The 14576-nt window shown below is 28.0% G+C and overlaps 1 protein-coding gene across 4 annotated transcripts in view; it reads left to right on the top strand.

Moving 5' to 3' along the window:
- Positions 1–13367, top strand: part of LOC119603058 (CCR4-NOT transcription complex subunit 6-like) — a 68641-nt gene extending 55274 nt beyond the window's left edge. For all 4 annotated transcript variants that reach the window (XM_037954923.1, XM_037954925.1, XM_037954922.1 and 1 more), the window contains 3 exons: positions 10140–10208; positions 10278–10590; positions 10658–13367. In XM_037954923.1, coding sequence (XP_037810851.1) covers positions 10140–10208; positions 10278–10590; positions 10658–11435 — 1160 coding nt within the window. In that variant the 3' untranslated portion in view covers positions 11436–13367. The remainder of the gene's footprint in view (positions 1–10139; positions 10209–10277; positions 10591–10657) is intronic.
- Positions 13368–14576: the final 1209 nt, after the last annotated feature.

Genomic DNA, 14576 nt, shown 5'->3' with positions numbered 1-14576 from the left:
TGCGAACACGCGCATGCGTATACGTATTGTTTTTTTAACTTTAGCTATCTTGTCTGTCCCTGCTTCTGCGCATTTATGTTTTGAAACATCTTTTTCGATCATTTTCATAAGGCCATGGCAAAGAAAAGTAAAATGAGCTTTTTTTAGCATGCAGTTGTGATTTTTTTTACAGTAGTGCTAGGCGAAGCACTCTTCGAGTCAGATTTATTTTTATTAAAAAATCAAATTTTTAGGAAATATAAAATTTAATCTTAAATTTCAGTTTAATGTTTGTAAAAAGAAAATCAATATAAACTCTTGATGAATTACATTTGTCTGCTATGAAATCCTATTTCGATTAAAATTATTATGGAACTGAAGATATTAATATACGGAACTTATATCAGTTTTTTTCTCTTAGTTCTCCGACTAAACTTCTGAAATTTTTTCAACTTATAATAATTGTTTTTTATTTTAAAATTTTAAAGAAAAAGCTATTATTTTATCGCTAATTATATTCCTTGATGTTATTTCAATACTTTGTTTTGTTGAAAACATTTTTCCAACAACAATAAATATTTTTTTTTGTTGAACCATAAACTGATCGCTCTCTTATTAGCGATTTAGTCATTAACAGGGCAACCGAAAATTTATATTTAAAACATTATCTTCAATATTCCAATTTATTAAAATAAGCTTATATTCAATTATGATTATTACAATTATGACTTATTCATAAACGCTCAATGAAGTTATTTATGGTTTATTGTATAAATTTTGTATTAATAAGCGTTTATAAGCAATTAATAATATCTTTATGAATACTGGTATAAATGTTTGAATTGGAAATTGTAAAATATAAGAAATTTGCCTCAAAAAATAGAATTATATTTTTATGAATCGGTATAATTCTTAGATTATTGTAAAAACTTTTCGAACATAACTTCGAAATTTCTAGAGATTGTTTTAGAAACTTAAATTTTAATTTCGAATTTTCTAACATAATATTGCAAATTGAGCCAAATTTCTTAATTCCCTAGCAAAAATAAAACAAAGTACATACTTCTAAAAGGGAATGACTTCAGAATTAGTGAATTTTGAATCAAATAAAAAGGACATCCCTCCTATGACAAGCCTGTGTTAAAGTTATCACTTCTGCAGATCTGTTTTCAATACTTCAATAGAGTAAATTTTACATCTTTTTCGCTTCTTTGGAAGTTCTTTTTTTTTTTGCTGGGTCTGTCTACAACGATTCAATAACTAACTTAAAAAAATATTATACTGTCTATTTTTTGGTTACCCTGCTCAAAACATTATCGCTGTTGCACATGCGCGCTGAGCACTTATAAACCAGTTGAACTGCATTTTTATTTTAAATTCTCCTTAATAAGTAAATGGAAATATTTTATAAATGTGTTTTTTTTACTGTTCAATGTTTATTTTTATATTTCCACATTACTTTAATTGGTTTGTAGTTTTAATTTAAATGTTATTTATGTTTAAAAAAAAATTTTTAACAAATAAAATCTCCGACGACGACTATCGTTCATTTAATGTTTGAAATCTTGAAATTAAATTAAAAAAAATGTATTTTTAATAGTTAGACGACGGCATGTTCCTCTCTCGGCAGTGGCGGCTTTTGCATTATAACAACACAAAACACCCACCTCTTTTTTTGGTATTTAAAAAAAGCATGAATTTGATAAACTTGTGTTCACTCTGAGTGAGATTTAAATGATGTGTAAAGTCCAGTTATTTAAAGGTGAAAAATATAAACTTCAAATGTTACAAACTTATGTATAGTGAAAATTGTTTATGTTATGTATGTGAGTTGTTACAATTTTGCAGTAGCTTTGTCATATTGGCTATTGGAAATTGAAAAATTTTGAAAAAATTTTGTTTAAAAATGGTGCCTACGTTAGGAAAATTAAAAAGTATAACGATTTTAATGATTTTTCTAGCAGCTGAATTATTTACTAATTAAATTCTGTTTGACAGTTCCCATTTAACCTATTAAAAGCAATCACTCCCATTAATGGTTGAAATAGTAGATCTTGGTATTTTTATCCGAAGTAACCTTAAGAACTTGTTTCCTTTGTAGATGAAAAAAAAATTGTAGATGAAAACCTTTAAAAAATGAATTTAGTTCGAGAACATCGGCCCTTGATTCACTTGGGCTGGGACTGTTTGATTCATGTACAAAATGTTGACATTTGTCTGATTCTTGCAACTGCTAGAGGGGTATTAGTTGACCCAGTGGCAATAACACCAATAAGAGCGGGTTTTTGAGATGGTAATCAAATGCCAATTAATAATCAGATCAGTTAATCTAAAAATAAATTTAATCTTATGTTAATCCCCTTTGATGTTTTTGAGTACAAGATTAAACTTCGCAGTGTTGCCATACAAAATAACAGAAAATATCACTGTTTGTAATCAAAACAATGCATATTTTATAAAAAAGAAGAAGACAATTGTAAATTTAATATGAAAATTAATGAAAACTTAAATTAAAAACAAAAAAAATGTATTTTGAAGTGTCCATAATTTATACTAATCAATAAATAGAACATTTTAATGTTTATATTTATAAAAATTTTATTAAATTTTTTGCATCAGCTGTTTACACTTTTGCATTTCGTGCTTAAGATTAAACCACCTCCATTGGGCGCTTAAACTTGCAAACAAAATTAACTAATTGAGTACTCAAAAACATTTTTCGAGGATTAATTTTAATTTAATCGCTAATCTTTCACCTAAAGATTGGCCCTAAGTGCATTAAATTGTCAACACTGTAAATTTACACAGTTCTGTGGCAATTCTGTTTGGGGAAATATTTAGAATATTTTTTGATCTCAGTCTCCTTAATTTAATTTTTAAAACAAACTTTTTTTTATACATAACATTTATATAACGGTTAATTTACTTAATCGTATTATACCGGTAGTTAACCTTGGTTTATATGAATGATTTTCAGTTCATTTACCCTGATTTTGTATTTTTTTTTTATATGGAAATTGTGAAATTGATGAAAATAAAGAAATAATTCAGACAATTTTATATTTTCGTAAACCTTTCGCTTAAATTTCAACAAATTTAAACATATCGCGTGTATAATTCAAGTTAAAAACAAAAGGAATCAATTTCATTAAATTTAATATTAATTGACTTTTCAATGTAAAACTTATAGTGAGTGCATTTTTGAAATGCATTTAAAACGACAGATCAGATATTTGTTCAATCGTCGTCATCATCATCATCCGCAACTGTATGTTGGTAGTAAGTAGTTATAGTGTTGCAATACAACTCACAACATATTACTTTTCTGCTGCAGTTGTCTGTCTGTCTATCTGCTTTTCAGTCTTTGTAAATGTGCATTCAATCTTTATTATATTTCGTAGTTTTTTTTTATATTTTCAAAACTAACTTTTAGAAAGCGCGGGTGTTTTTTCATATAAACATTTTTCTTCTACAGCATTTTTGATTGTTGCATTGTGTTGTACATCCGTCTGTCCGTTTGAGTTCCCTTCTCTTGAAATAAATTTATAGCGTTTTTAGTCGACTTTCTTTCATTTAACTGTCATTTCAATGTTTTGATATTTATGTTTTTTTTTCGTATAAACAAAATTTATCTTGGCGTAGGTTGAAAGGTTGAGTTTTTATGTATGTTTTAAGTTTTATTATTATATTTGTTGTTGTAACGTTTATGAAAATTCAATATTGTATTTTTTGCCTTTTTTTCCATCTCCCAGTTTACGTAGGAGACCTCTTACTTGGTGGCATATTTGGTTCTTTTATATTATTTTTTAGTTTCGTTCAAAATTTCTGTTTGTTTGTAGTAATAAATTTATTTGATCCAATTTAAAGTACTTTCTCTCTTTTGTTTTTTTTTTTTTTTTTGTTTCTCTATTTTTCTTCATTTATAAATTGCTGTAGGAATTGCAGATTTCATATTTTAGATTTTAAAAAATATGCTGCAAAAATTTGTAACATTTTTCTTGTTTGTAATTTAATTAAAATAAATTAGATTGTTGTTGTTTTTTTTACAAGGTTTAAGTAGGAGATTGTAGACAGTGTTGGTAACCTAATAAGCACAGAGTTATATAAATCAAATTGAATTTTTTTGGTAGGGTAATTATTCATTCTAATGCAAAATCATTGAAAGCTTTTTTGGAGAGTTACATGATTATATGTATTACTTATATCACAACAGAAACTATATGGCGGCTCTTCGGAAAGGTGTAAACAATTTTTCCTCTGGGGTATATCGGAATTGCTATGAATTTACTTTCAGCATTTCAAATATTTACTAAGCGTAGCCGTTGTGGAACATATCATAGAGTCGTTTCGCCCGGCCGTAGGCCTATTAATTAAAAGAAGCTTTTGGTTGACATATCACAGGGAAGAAAGTTGATTCGCCCGGCCATAGTCCGTCTCTTTAGGAAATCATTATTAAGCGATTAAAGTTAAATGTATTAAAAAAAACTGTTATAGCTTTTGTCCTCTCAAAAAGCTCTATATTGCGGTTATTTATTTATTTATTTATTTTTTTAATATCACTAAAACCGACTTGTTCGTTATTTAATTTTCCAGATAAAGGTTCCCTCATTTATTATATGTATTACTATATGTATTACTTATATCACAACAGAAACTATATGGTGGATAGAGGCTCTTCGGAAAGGTGTAAACAATTTTTCCTCTGGGGTATATCGAATATCGGTATTGCTATGAATTAACTTTCCGCATTTCAAGAGCACGTTGGAAATATTTACTAAGCGTAGCCGTTGTGGGACATATCATAGAGTCGTTTCGCCCGGCCGTAGGCCTATTAATAAAGAGAAGCTTTTGGTTGTCATATCACAGGGAAGAAAGTTCATGCGCCCGGCCTTAGTTCGTCTCTTTAGGAAATTATTAAGCAATTAAAGTGAAATGTATTAAACAAAACTGTTATAGCTGTTGTCCTCTCAAAAAGCTCTATATTGCGGTTATTTATTTATTTTTTTTAATATCACTAAAACCGACTTGTTCGTTATTTAATTTTCCGGATAAAGGTTCCCTCATTTCCTCATTTCATATGATTTTATGGAAACCATATTAATAATTTCTTGACCTATGGGTCACCTTCTTATTTTCTCTGTCATCATTTGACAAATTAACAAAAACTCACATTAGTTTCATTGTTAAACAAATTTCCTAATTGTTTATACAATGTTAAACATATTTCCTAATGATTTATGCTTTTTGAAAACCAGTAGATGATGATGAACCACAAAACAAATATATATTCACAAATTATGACTGCTTAATCAATTTACTAAGTTTCAGTAGACAAAAACTTCTTAAATATGTTCAAAAATATTTATTAGCATAAAATTAAGATAAATTATATAAACAAATTTACATACAAAAATAATAAAACTAAAATTATAAACATACTTACATAAATAATTATGTTTAACGACAATAAAACAATAGCTTAAAATTCAAGCTGTCAGTTAATAAAATTTTTTTTTTTCGTAAGTTTTTGTCTTAAAGAAAATTAAAACATACAAAATATATAACAACTATTATAAAGAAAAAGGCAAAATTAACTTTAAATAAATACAGACATTTCGAAATAAAAGTGAAAGTTTTTCCAGCACCAAGAGCAAGCAAACGAACAGCAGCACCAGCAGTTGAATAAAGTTACAGCTGAGACGGCAAAAAAAAAATACTCATAAAACACCAGAAAAAAAGCAAAAAAAACTACTACTACAGAAAAAAAAAACAATCAAAATAAAACAAAAGCAAACATTTTTAAAAACAATTTAAACAAAAATTGAAATCGAAATTAAAATAAATATTCATACTCACATATAAAAAAAAAGAAATAACTAACACTTTAAGTCATACACAAAAATCAAATAAACCCAATAGACAGATAGATATGTATATTCGAAAATGCATAAACACTTCATATACATACATCTATCTATGTAGGTATGTATCTATCTAACCACAAACCAAACAATAACAATAATAGCAATAATAATAAATTATACAACAATATTTTGTTTACCTCTTCTTATTTAAGAAACAAATAATCGCTTTAAGTCTTTCGGTTTGTTCATTTGATGGCTTTAATGCCGAAATAATAATTGTGGAAACAAAATTATAAAACAAAAGTAAAAGGTTTTACAATAGATATTATTCGTCTTTTGAATTTATTTTCTTGGAATAAGTTAACCAAACAAAAAAAAAAATAACAACTAAATTCGTATTTAATGTTTGCCAAATGGAGTATGTATTGAGCTTTTGATGAGGTATATACAAATGATTCACATGATTTCAAAAAACTCAACGACAAACCGCACTAAAGTGTTTAATGGGGTATTATTGTTTATTTTTTTAGTTTACAGTGGGGAGTAAACAAAATTGTTTTTTGACTTTTTATTGGCTAAATATCAGACAATTATGAGAACTTCTAAGCTTTTCAAAATTATCGAATTATGAATCAATATTTTTTTAACTATATAAATAAGATTTATAGGAACCGAAATGTCTATATAAAGTTTTATGAAGATCGGTTCATAATTAAAATTTTTAAGATTTTCTCCAAAAAATGACTTTAACGCTCATTACTGTTTTAAAAATAGCTGTATATACCGATAAAATTCGCCACAACTAAAATTTTATGAGGTCCATAATTGACTTTACCTCCTATAAAAGACCTGTTACAAAAAATCAGTTTATTGTCAATAATTCCTTCCATAAATTTGACATAATGATAAAATTTGAGAAAAATTATTTGTTTTTGATAATTTTTAAAAAAATATCCTATTTCGAGAATCACTCTGATATATATTTTCCGAAATGCCCTCTAAATTTAACCCTGTGTCTAGATTTGATACATTTTTGTTATGCTAAACATCAAATTGTTATCAAGATAAAAAATTATCCGGTATAGGCCGCATCATTTTGTTTCTCCTAAGCATTGATATCAACAAACAATTAACAGTTGTCCCACGATAAAAATATCCTATTCCGAGAATCACTCTGATATATATTTTCCGAAATGCACTCTAAATTTAACCCTGTGTCTAGATTTGATACATTTTTGTTATGCTGAACGTCAAATTGTTAGCATGATAAAAAATTATCCGGTATAGGCCGCATCATTTTGTTTCTCGTAAGCATTGATATAAACAAACAATTGACAGTTGTCCCACGATAAATATTTTTCAAATCTAGACACTGCCTATATTCTACTTGTTAAAATTTATTATGACATCTGAAACTCTTAACTAATGGATTTGTCCTTTGTTATACAATATTCATTTAAATTTATTCCAACACGATTTTATAACTGAACCAAATATTTGACCCAATACGAAATATACTTAAATTTATTAAAATTAAATTATTTTGGAATATATTTCTGCTTGGTGAAAAGTTATCTCGTATTTTATTTGTTTATAAGGGTTCTATTAAACCTAAAAATTTATAAATGATCTAAATTTGACAAAATGGTATTTTAGAAATACATTTGAAACTCACTGTACATTTGAATAACAACAGCTGATCATTGTAAAGAGCTTTATACACATATTTTTTTTTGCTGGTCTTTTGTTTGTATATTTTTTCCCAAACAAAATGAAAACAATTATTTTTATTTGTAGTGTATACAAATATCGCGTCATAGCGCCTGAAAAACAAAACCAACAACAAATTTAAAAAAACAATGACTAGCATTTTAACAAGCATGGCACTATGCAATTGCAAATTCATATCTTAAAGGGGTCTGTCTCCCCATCTCTCTCACTTTTATGTTTTGCTAAAACACTTACTTTTCAAGTAACAGTTTGATATTTAAGTTTATTTGTTTTTGTTTTGGTTTCTTTTTTGCATAAACATACAAAATACAATAACAAAACTATCATTGATTAACACTGTCGTTTTCATTTGTAGTATTGAGTTGTTGTTGCTGTTGTATTTACTCATATCGAAGAAAAAACAGGTTACTGTTGTAGTTTTTATTTGTAAATAATAGTAGTAGTAGTGTTTTTGTTATGATCAACAAGAAAAAAATACTACTTACTATAGTAAAGACAACAGGTTTTTGGATTAGTTTAATATTGATTTGATTTGCTATATGTGCTAGAGTATAAGTAGTGTGAGCATGATTTGCATGTTGCTCTACTAGCACCTTACCAACTACACAACTCATACACTTGCTGTGCTTACCCCCACCATCTATGTATCCAAATGTCTTTATGTATGTTTCTCAATATGTGTTTAGTTCTTTCTTTACTATGGAAATTATCTGTTTGCGAAAGAGCATGCAAAACTTTTTTTGTTTATTTTTAATTTCATTAAAAATCGTGTCCAATTTTTTAAAGTTAAACTTTTAAAAGTGACAATTTACTACGATGCGTTTACTGATTTGTTTTTATTTTGTTTTTTATTTCGAAATCTGTTAAGTGATTGTTGTTTTTGTTATTGTTTTTTGCTTTCAGTTTTGTAAATTTTAGTGACACGGAAGTAATTTGTGGGTTACTTTCACCATATGTTAGTTTTATAAGTATGTACCTTAAAAACAATTTACACCACCTTGAAATTAGCAACAAACTAACATCATTGCAAGAATTGCAATTTTTTCTACAACTTGTATTTTTATTTTATATAAAACTAGCTATGCCCAGTGTGATTTGCTACCCTAAAAGCAATTTAAATAAAAAATCTTCTTAATAATTTTGAAGATTCTAACTGTAATGTTTTCCAGAGATACATTTTTTCCGAACGTTAATTAAGATTTTAATGTAATCGATGACAAATTAAAAAAAAAAATCTAATATTTTTCCGGATATACGAAATTTTGTATTTAATTCATATAGGGGGTGCCAGGACCCCATTGAAAGTCCGCCCGTTATTCTCTAAATGTTCACATTAATGTCAAAGATCTTCATGTAGAATTTGCCGATTCTAGCTCTAATAGTTTCTCAGATTTACGAATTTTTCTATTTAATTCATATGGGAACTCACAGCCCCCAGATGAAAGTCCGCCCTTTTTTTCTCCAAAATGTTCATATGTATAATAAAGTACTTCTTGCAATATTTGAAGAATCTTGTTCTATTAGTTTCCCAGATAAGCGAAATTTTGTATTTAATTCATATGTGAGGTGCCAAGCCCCCCCTTGAAAGTCCGCCCGTTATTCTCTGAATGTTCACATGAATGTCAAAGTTCTTCAATTAAAATTTGAAGATTCTAGCTCTAATAGTTTCTCAGATATAATAATTTTCCTATTTAATTTATATGGGGGCTCCAAGCCCCCCATGACGAAAGTCCCCTTTTTTTTCTCCAAAATGTTCAGATGAATATTTAAGTTCTTAGTGCAAAATTTGAAGAATTTAGTTCTATTAGTTTCCCAGATAAACCAATTTTTATATTTTATTAATATGGGAGGTGCTGCTCCCCTCATGGGTAGTCCACCAATTTATTTCCCAAAATGTTTACATGGATGTTAAAGTTACTCGTGCAAATTTTTAATATTCTAACTGTAATAGTTTCCAAGATAAACGAATTTTTGTATTTAATTTATATCGGAGGTGCCACACCCCCTAATGCTAATCCGCCCACTTTTTGTCTTAAATAATTATATTGATACTAAAGTTGCTCCGACAAAATTTGAAGACTAACTATTATATTATCTCAGATATACTAATTTAATATTTTCTTAATGTGGGCGTGGCACGTCGCCCACATGAAATTTCAACATAAAAAGTAGCCTATAGTTCCTTCCAGACATACAGGAAGAAACTGTGAAAATTTCAGGAAAATCGGTCCAGCCGTTTAGCAGTCTATAAAGCACAAATATACATACATACAAACACACTTTCATTTATATATATATAGATTAAGGAAGAGGGCACCTCAGAACTCATTTATTTGTACAAATGCTTCTTATTTTCTTTTCATTGAGAGCTATACAGGATTTTGGATGTTGCAAAGACGCAATAGTTAAAAATGTTAGATTTCCAATTTCATATACATATATCATATATTTTGTGACTTTTGGTAGAAAAAAGTATTTCGATATGGAAAATGTTCCCTTTGATAAAAAAAATATTCTAGAATAAAAGTTCCATACTAATTAAAATTCGTTTAAATTTATTTTTAGTTTCTGTAACACCACCACCTCAGCGGCCATGGATACCATTGGCGAAGCCTAACAAAACCAGACCAGCCTGTAAGTATCTCTAAGATAGTTCTTCATTATATATTTTTTTAACTTTTGAAATTTTTAATTCTTTTATAGGCATTTTTACCGTCATGTGTTACAATGTTCTATGCGATAAATATGCCACCCGTCAAATGTATGGCTATTGTCCGTCATGGGCTCTTAGCTGGGAGTACAGGAAAAAAGCCATACTCGATGAGATACGTCATTATTCGGCTGATATAATAAGTTTACAAGAAATTGAAACGGAACAGTTTTATAATTTCTTTTTACCCGAATTAAAGAATGATGGTTATGAGGGCATATTCTCACCCAAGTCAAGAGCCAAGACAATGTCTGAAATGGAACGTAAATATGTTGATGGTTGCGCTATTTTCTTTAGAGCCTCAAAGTATGCAATACATTTTGATTTTGTTTTACTAGTGGATTGTAATGTTTCATATTTTGTTTTCCTATAGATTTTCTCTTATTAAAGAACACTTAATTGAATTCAATCAATTAGCAATGGCCAACGCAGAGGGTTCAGACAACATGTTGAATCGTGTTATGCCCAAGGACAACATCGGTTTAGCTGCTTTACTTAAAGTCAAAGAAACTGCCTGGGATCCTATTACCGAAGTTACACAGATATCTCAAGCTCTCTTAGTGTGCACTGCTCACATTCATTGGGATCCGGAATTTTGTGATGTCAAACTTATACAGACCATGATGTTAAGCAATGAATTAAAATCAATTATAGACGAGGCTAGTCACAGTTTTAGGCCTGGCCATAAGAATGACTCAAATAGTGTACAACTATTGTTGTGTGGTGATTTTAATTCTTTGCCTGATTCTGGTGTTATTGAGTTTTTGAGCAAAGGACGCGTTCACATGGATCATTGTGACTTCAAGGATATGGGCTATAAGGCCTGTCTACAACGTTTACTCTCGAATGACACCAGTGAGTTTACGCATTCCTTTAAGCTGGCCTCCGCCTACAGTGAAGACATAATGCCGCACACTAACTATACGTTCGACTTTAAGGGCATTATCGATTATATATTCTATACCAAAACAGGCATGGTACCGTTGGGCCTTTTGGGTCCCATCTCCAACGAATGGTTGCGAGAAAATAAAGTCGTGGGTTGTCCTCACCCACATATACCCTCCGATCATTTTCCATTGCTGGTGGAATTGGAACTTATGCATACGGCTAGCCAACAAGCCCCACCAAATGGCCTCATTAGTAGACGGTAGCAATAAAACGTCCGTACAAAGACAACGTCATCCCAAAGAAACCTCTTAATATCTCTACTATTACTACTACTGATGCTGCTGCTACTACTACTACAACTGTGTTTAGAGTTAAGAAGAAGGAGGAGAAGAAGAAGGAGTAGGAGAAGAGGTTTTCATATAATTTATTATGCTGCCGTTGTCAAAATACAAAATAAAACTATTGTCTTAGTTGTCGTCGTCGCCGTCATAGTTGTCATCATCGTCGCCACATCGGTAGTATCTGTCGTCGTCGTTGTCTTCATCATACAAACAGCAACAACAACAACAACAAAAACAAATACAACCACCAACACAAGGACCACAAGAACAATCTTCAACAAACTGATGTCATGATCATGAATGAATTATTTATTTCTTAAGTTTTACAACAAATTCAACACAACAACAAAAACAACTAATAAGTAGAAATTATTTCTTTTTTTTAATTTTAATGCTTCATACTTCATCCAGCTATTCAAAAACTCTTTTAATTAAATATTATTAACTTAGTTTCTGATTTTATAGCTTCTTATTCTTACTTTTTCTTGCAAAATAATCACACTGTATGTATGTCTCTGTATGTCTTTTTCTTTCAAAATTTAAATTAAATTGTATAAAATTAACTACTCCCTTGAGAAAAGATGAGTTTGAGATTTGTATGTTTGTAGTTCAAATACACAAATTTTTTAGTAACATTAGTTAAATACATAAAATAAATTCGAAGTTGATTTTCGAATTTTTCGTTTCTTTTTTTTTTTTAACGATTTTAAAGAAAGTGAAAAAGAAACCTATTTGTATGATTTGCGTACAATATCTTGTAGTTTAACATCTAAAATTATTATTTCAGATTTAAAGTTCGAGCTAACAAAGTTGAGATGTTTAATATTTTTATTAAAATAAGTTTTTAAACAAAATAATGTTACAGATTTGATTTTCATTTATACTTAATAATATATATTTTTTCTACCCATTTTAATTTTTAATAAAGAAGCACTTTTAATTAGTTTAAACTTTCCCTTCTCTCTTAAACTCATCTTTTTTTATATACTGCAATATTTCTACAATATTTTTCTTAACCAATTTCTTCTATTTCACAACTATTACAATAATTTTACTCTAATTATAATTGTTTTAATTTTGCCTGTATACACATATTCATAAATATAACGCAATATACACTTTCTTTTCGACAAGCGTTCATAAAACAACGTTAAATATCAATACCAAACTAATTGAAAATCAAGTTAACTTCCCATTAAAACAATTCAAAGTATAAAAGAACAACTTAACCTGACACGCACACGTTTTATTTTATTTTTTTTTTATAATTTTTAAATGGAATATTTGATTTTTCAAAAGTTACAGATACTTCTTAACAATTGCTTGGCTTATCTTACAAATATTTTTTATTATAAATTTTCTTCTTTAATTTTAAAATATTTTCTTTTAAAAGAAAGTTTAAAAAATTATTGTAATATTAAGTTTTAAAATAGTAATCATATATGCACCCACATTTATATTAATTTACATAATTATTTTTTTTTTAATTTTAAAAAACTGTAATTTATAATAATTTGTTTAAAATAGTTGGTTTTTTTAAAGAAACACAAAGACATTATTTTGTATACAACCTACAACAAACACTATCCCTTACTCTTTGTTTCCCAAAACCTTTCCCTCTTCCTTCTTTCACCCACTCTCATACAATATTGTTTCTTAATATTTTTTTAGTTTTTAAGTAATAAATAATTTATACATTGTAAAATATGCACTTTAAACAAAAACTTAACAAATTTATAGAAAATATATCATAAGATCTATAAAGAATCAATCACAACAACAACAAAAAAGAAACGTCTCTTAACATTAAAAATTAAAAACTCAAACAAAAAAACAAGCATTAAAAAATTTTAAAAATTTTGTTTTATTCATTATTTTTTTTTTAACAACTAACTTTCAAAAAAGTTTTCATTTTAAGGATTTAGTTTTGGTTGTTTTCCTCTTCTAGCATATTAAAAATAAAGTAAAAAAACAAAATCATATAAAAAATTTTAGCGTATTTTTATATAGTATTACAAATAAATAAAGAAAAAAACGTTAAATATGAAAAAGTTTAATAAAATAAAAACAAAATTCGATTAATATAAACAAAAATAAATTATCAAATTTAAAAACAAAAAAAGTAATAACAATTAAAAGAAATACGACTTTAAATATATAATTCTATATTGGCAATGTTAATCGTAATTATTAATTAATAACAAAGAAATTGCTGGGCTATTTTGTTAAACAAGCGATACAAACAATTTTACCAAAAAATATAGATGTTTGCCGAATCTTATATTGCTAATTTACTATTAAAGTGGCATAACTTCAAATTCGAAAATTTTATAAAGAAAAGGCATCTTCGCGCTGTTATAACCCACAGTGGTATGTAAATAAAAAGAGAGGGAAATAATTCTGTAAAGAGGAAGTGTTGACGAGTTTAGGTAGTCCGAGGTCCGCAAAATAGGACATTATAAATTTTCAACGTTTTTACCGACCCTACTCAAGTTTTTTAATATCAGAGGGTCCAACTGTTTCCCGATTTTCTTCGTTTTTCTTTTTTTTTTTTTTAACAAATTGATTTCTATTTTTTGATACCGAGGGGACCAGGTGCATGTCAAAAAGGCATATTATTATCTAAAATTCAAATTTAGGGCAAAAAATCTCAAATCGCATAGTCGATATCCAATAATAGTAACCTTTTTTAAATGGCCCAATATGATTTCGATGACCCCGCGCCTGGTATTATGGCCAAAAAATTAAAAAAAAAAAATTGGGAATTTTCAAAACTTTTTTGGGAATTAAGGGATTCGTGATAACAAATTTCATTCTCAATGAAAAAATCTATATAACTGTAAATTTTCGTTAACAATTTTTTTAAAATTGTCCATAAATTTCTGAATTGATAAAAAATTTATGAATTTCTGAAAAGTAGATTTAATTTCCAATCAATTGATATATAAAACGTATACGTTTTAGGAGGAAATATTTGACATTTCATGGTAAAACTCAACTAAAGGTCAACACTTCATCTTTACGTATGTGAAATTTCATTAGAATTGGAAAAAGAAGTTACAG

Source organism: Lucilia sericata, unplaced genomic scaffold (genome assembly GCF_015586225.1).
Source record: "Lucilia sericata isolate MDLA Ls3-8-SP2 unplaced genomic scaffold, ASM1558622v1 Contig000272F_arrow, whole genome shotgun sequence".
Lineage (NCBI taxonomy): Eukaryota > Metazoa > Arthropoda > Insecta > Diptera > Calliphoridae > Lucilia > Lucilia sericata.
Note: the sequence above shows the minus strand (reverse complement) of the source record. Positions and strands in the feature narration are given on the sequence as shown.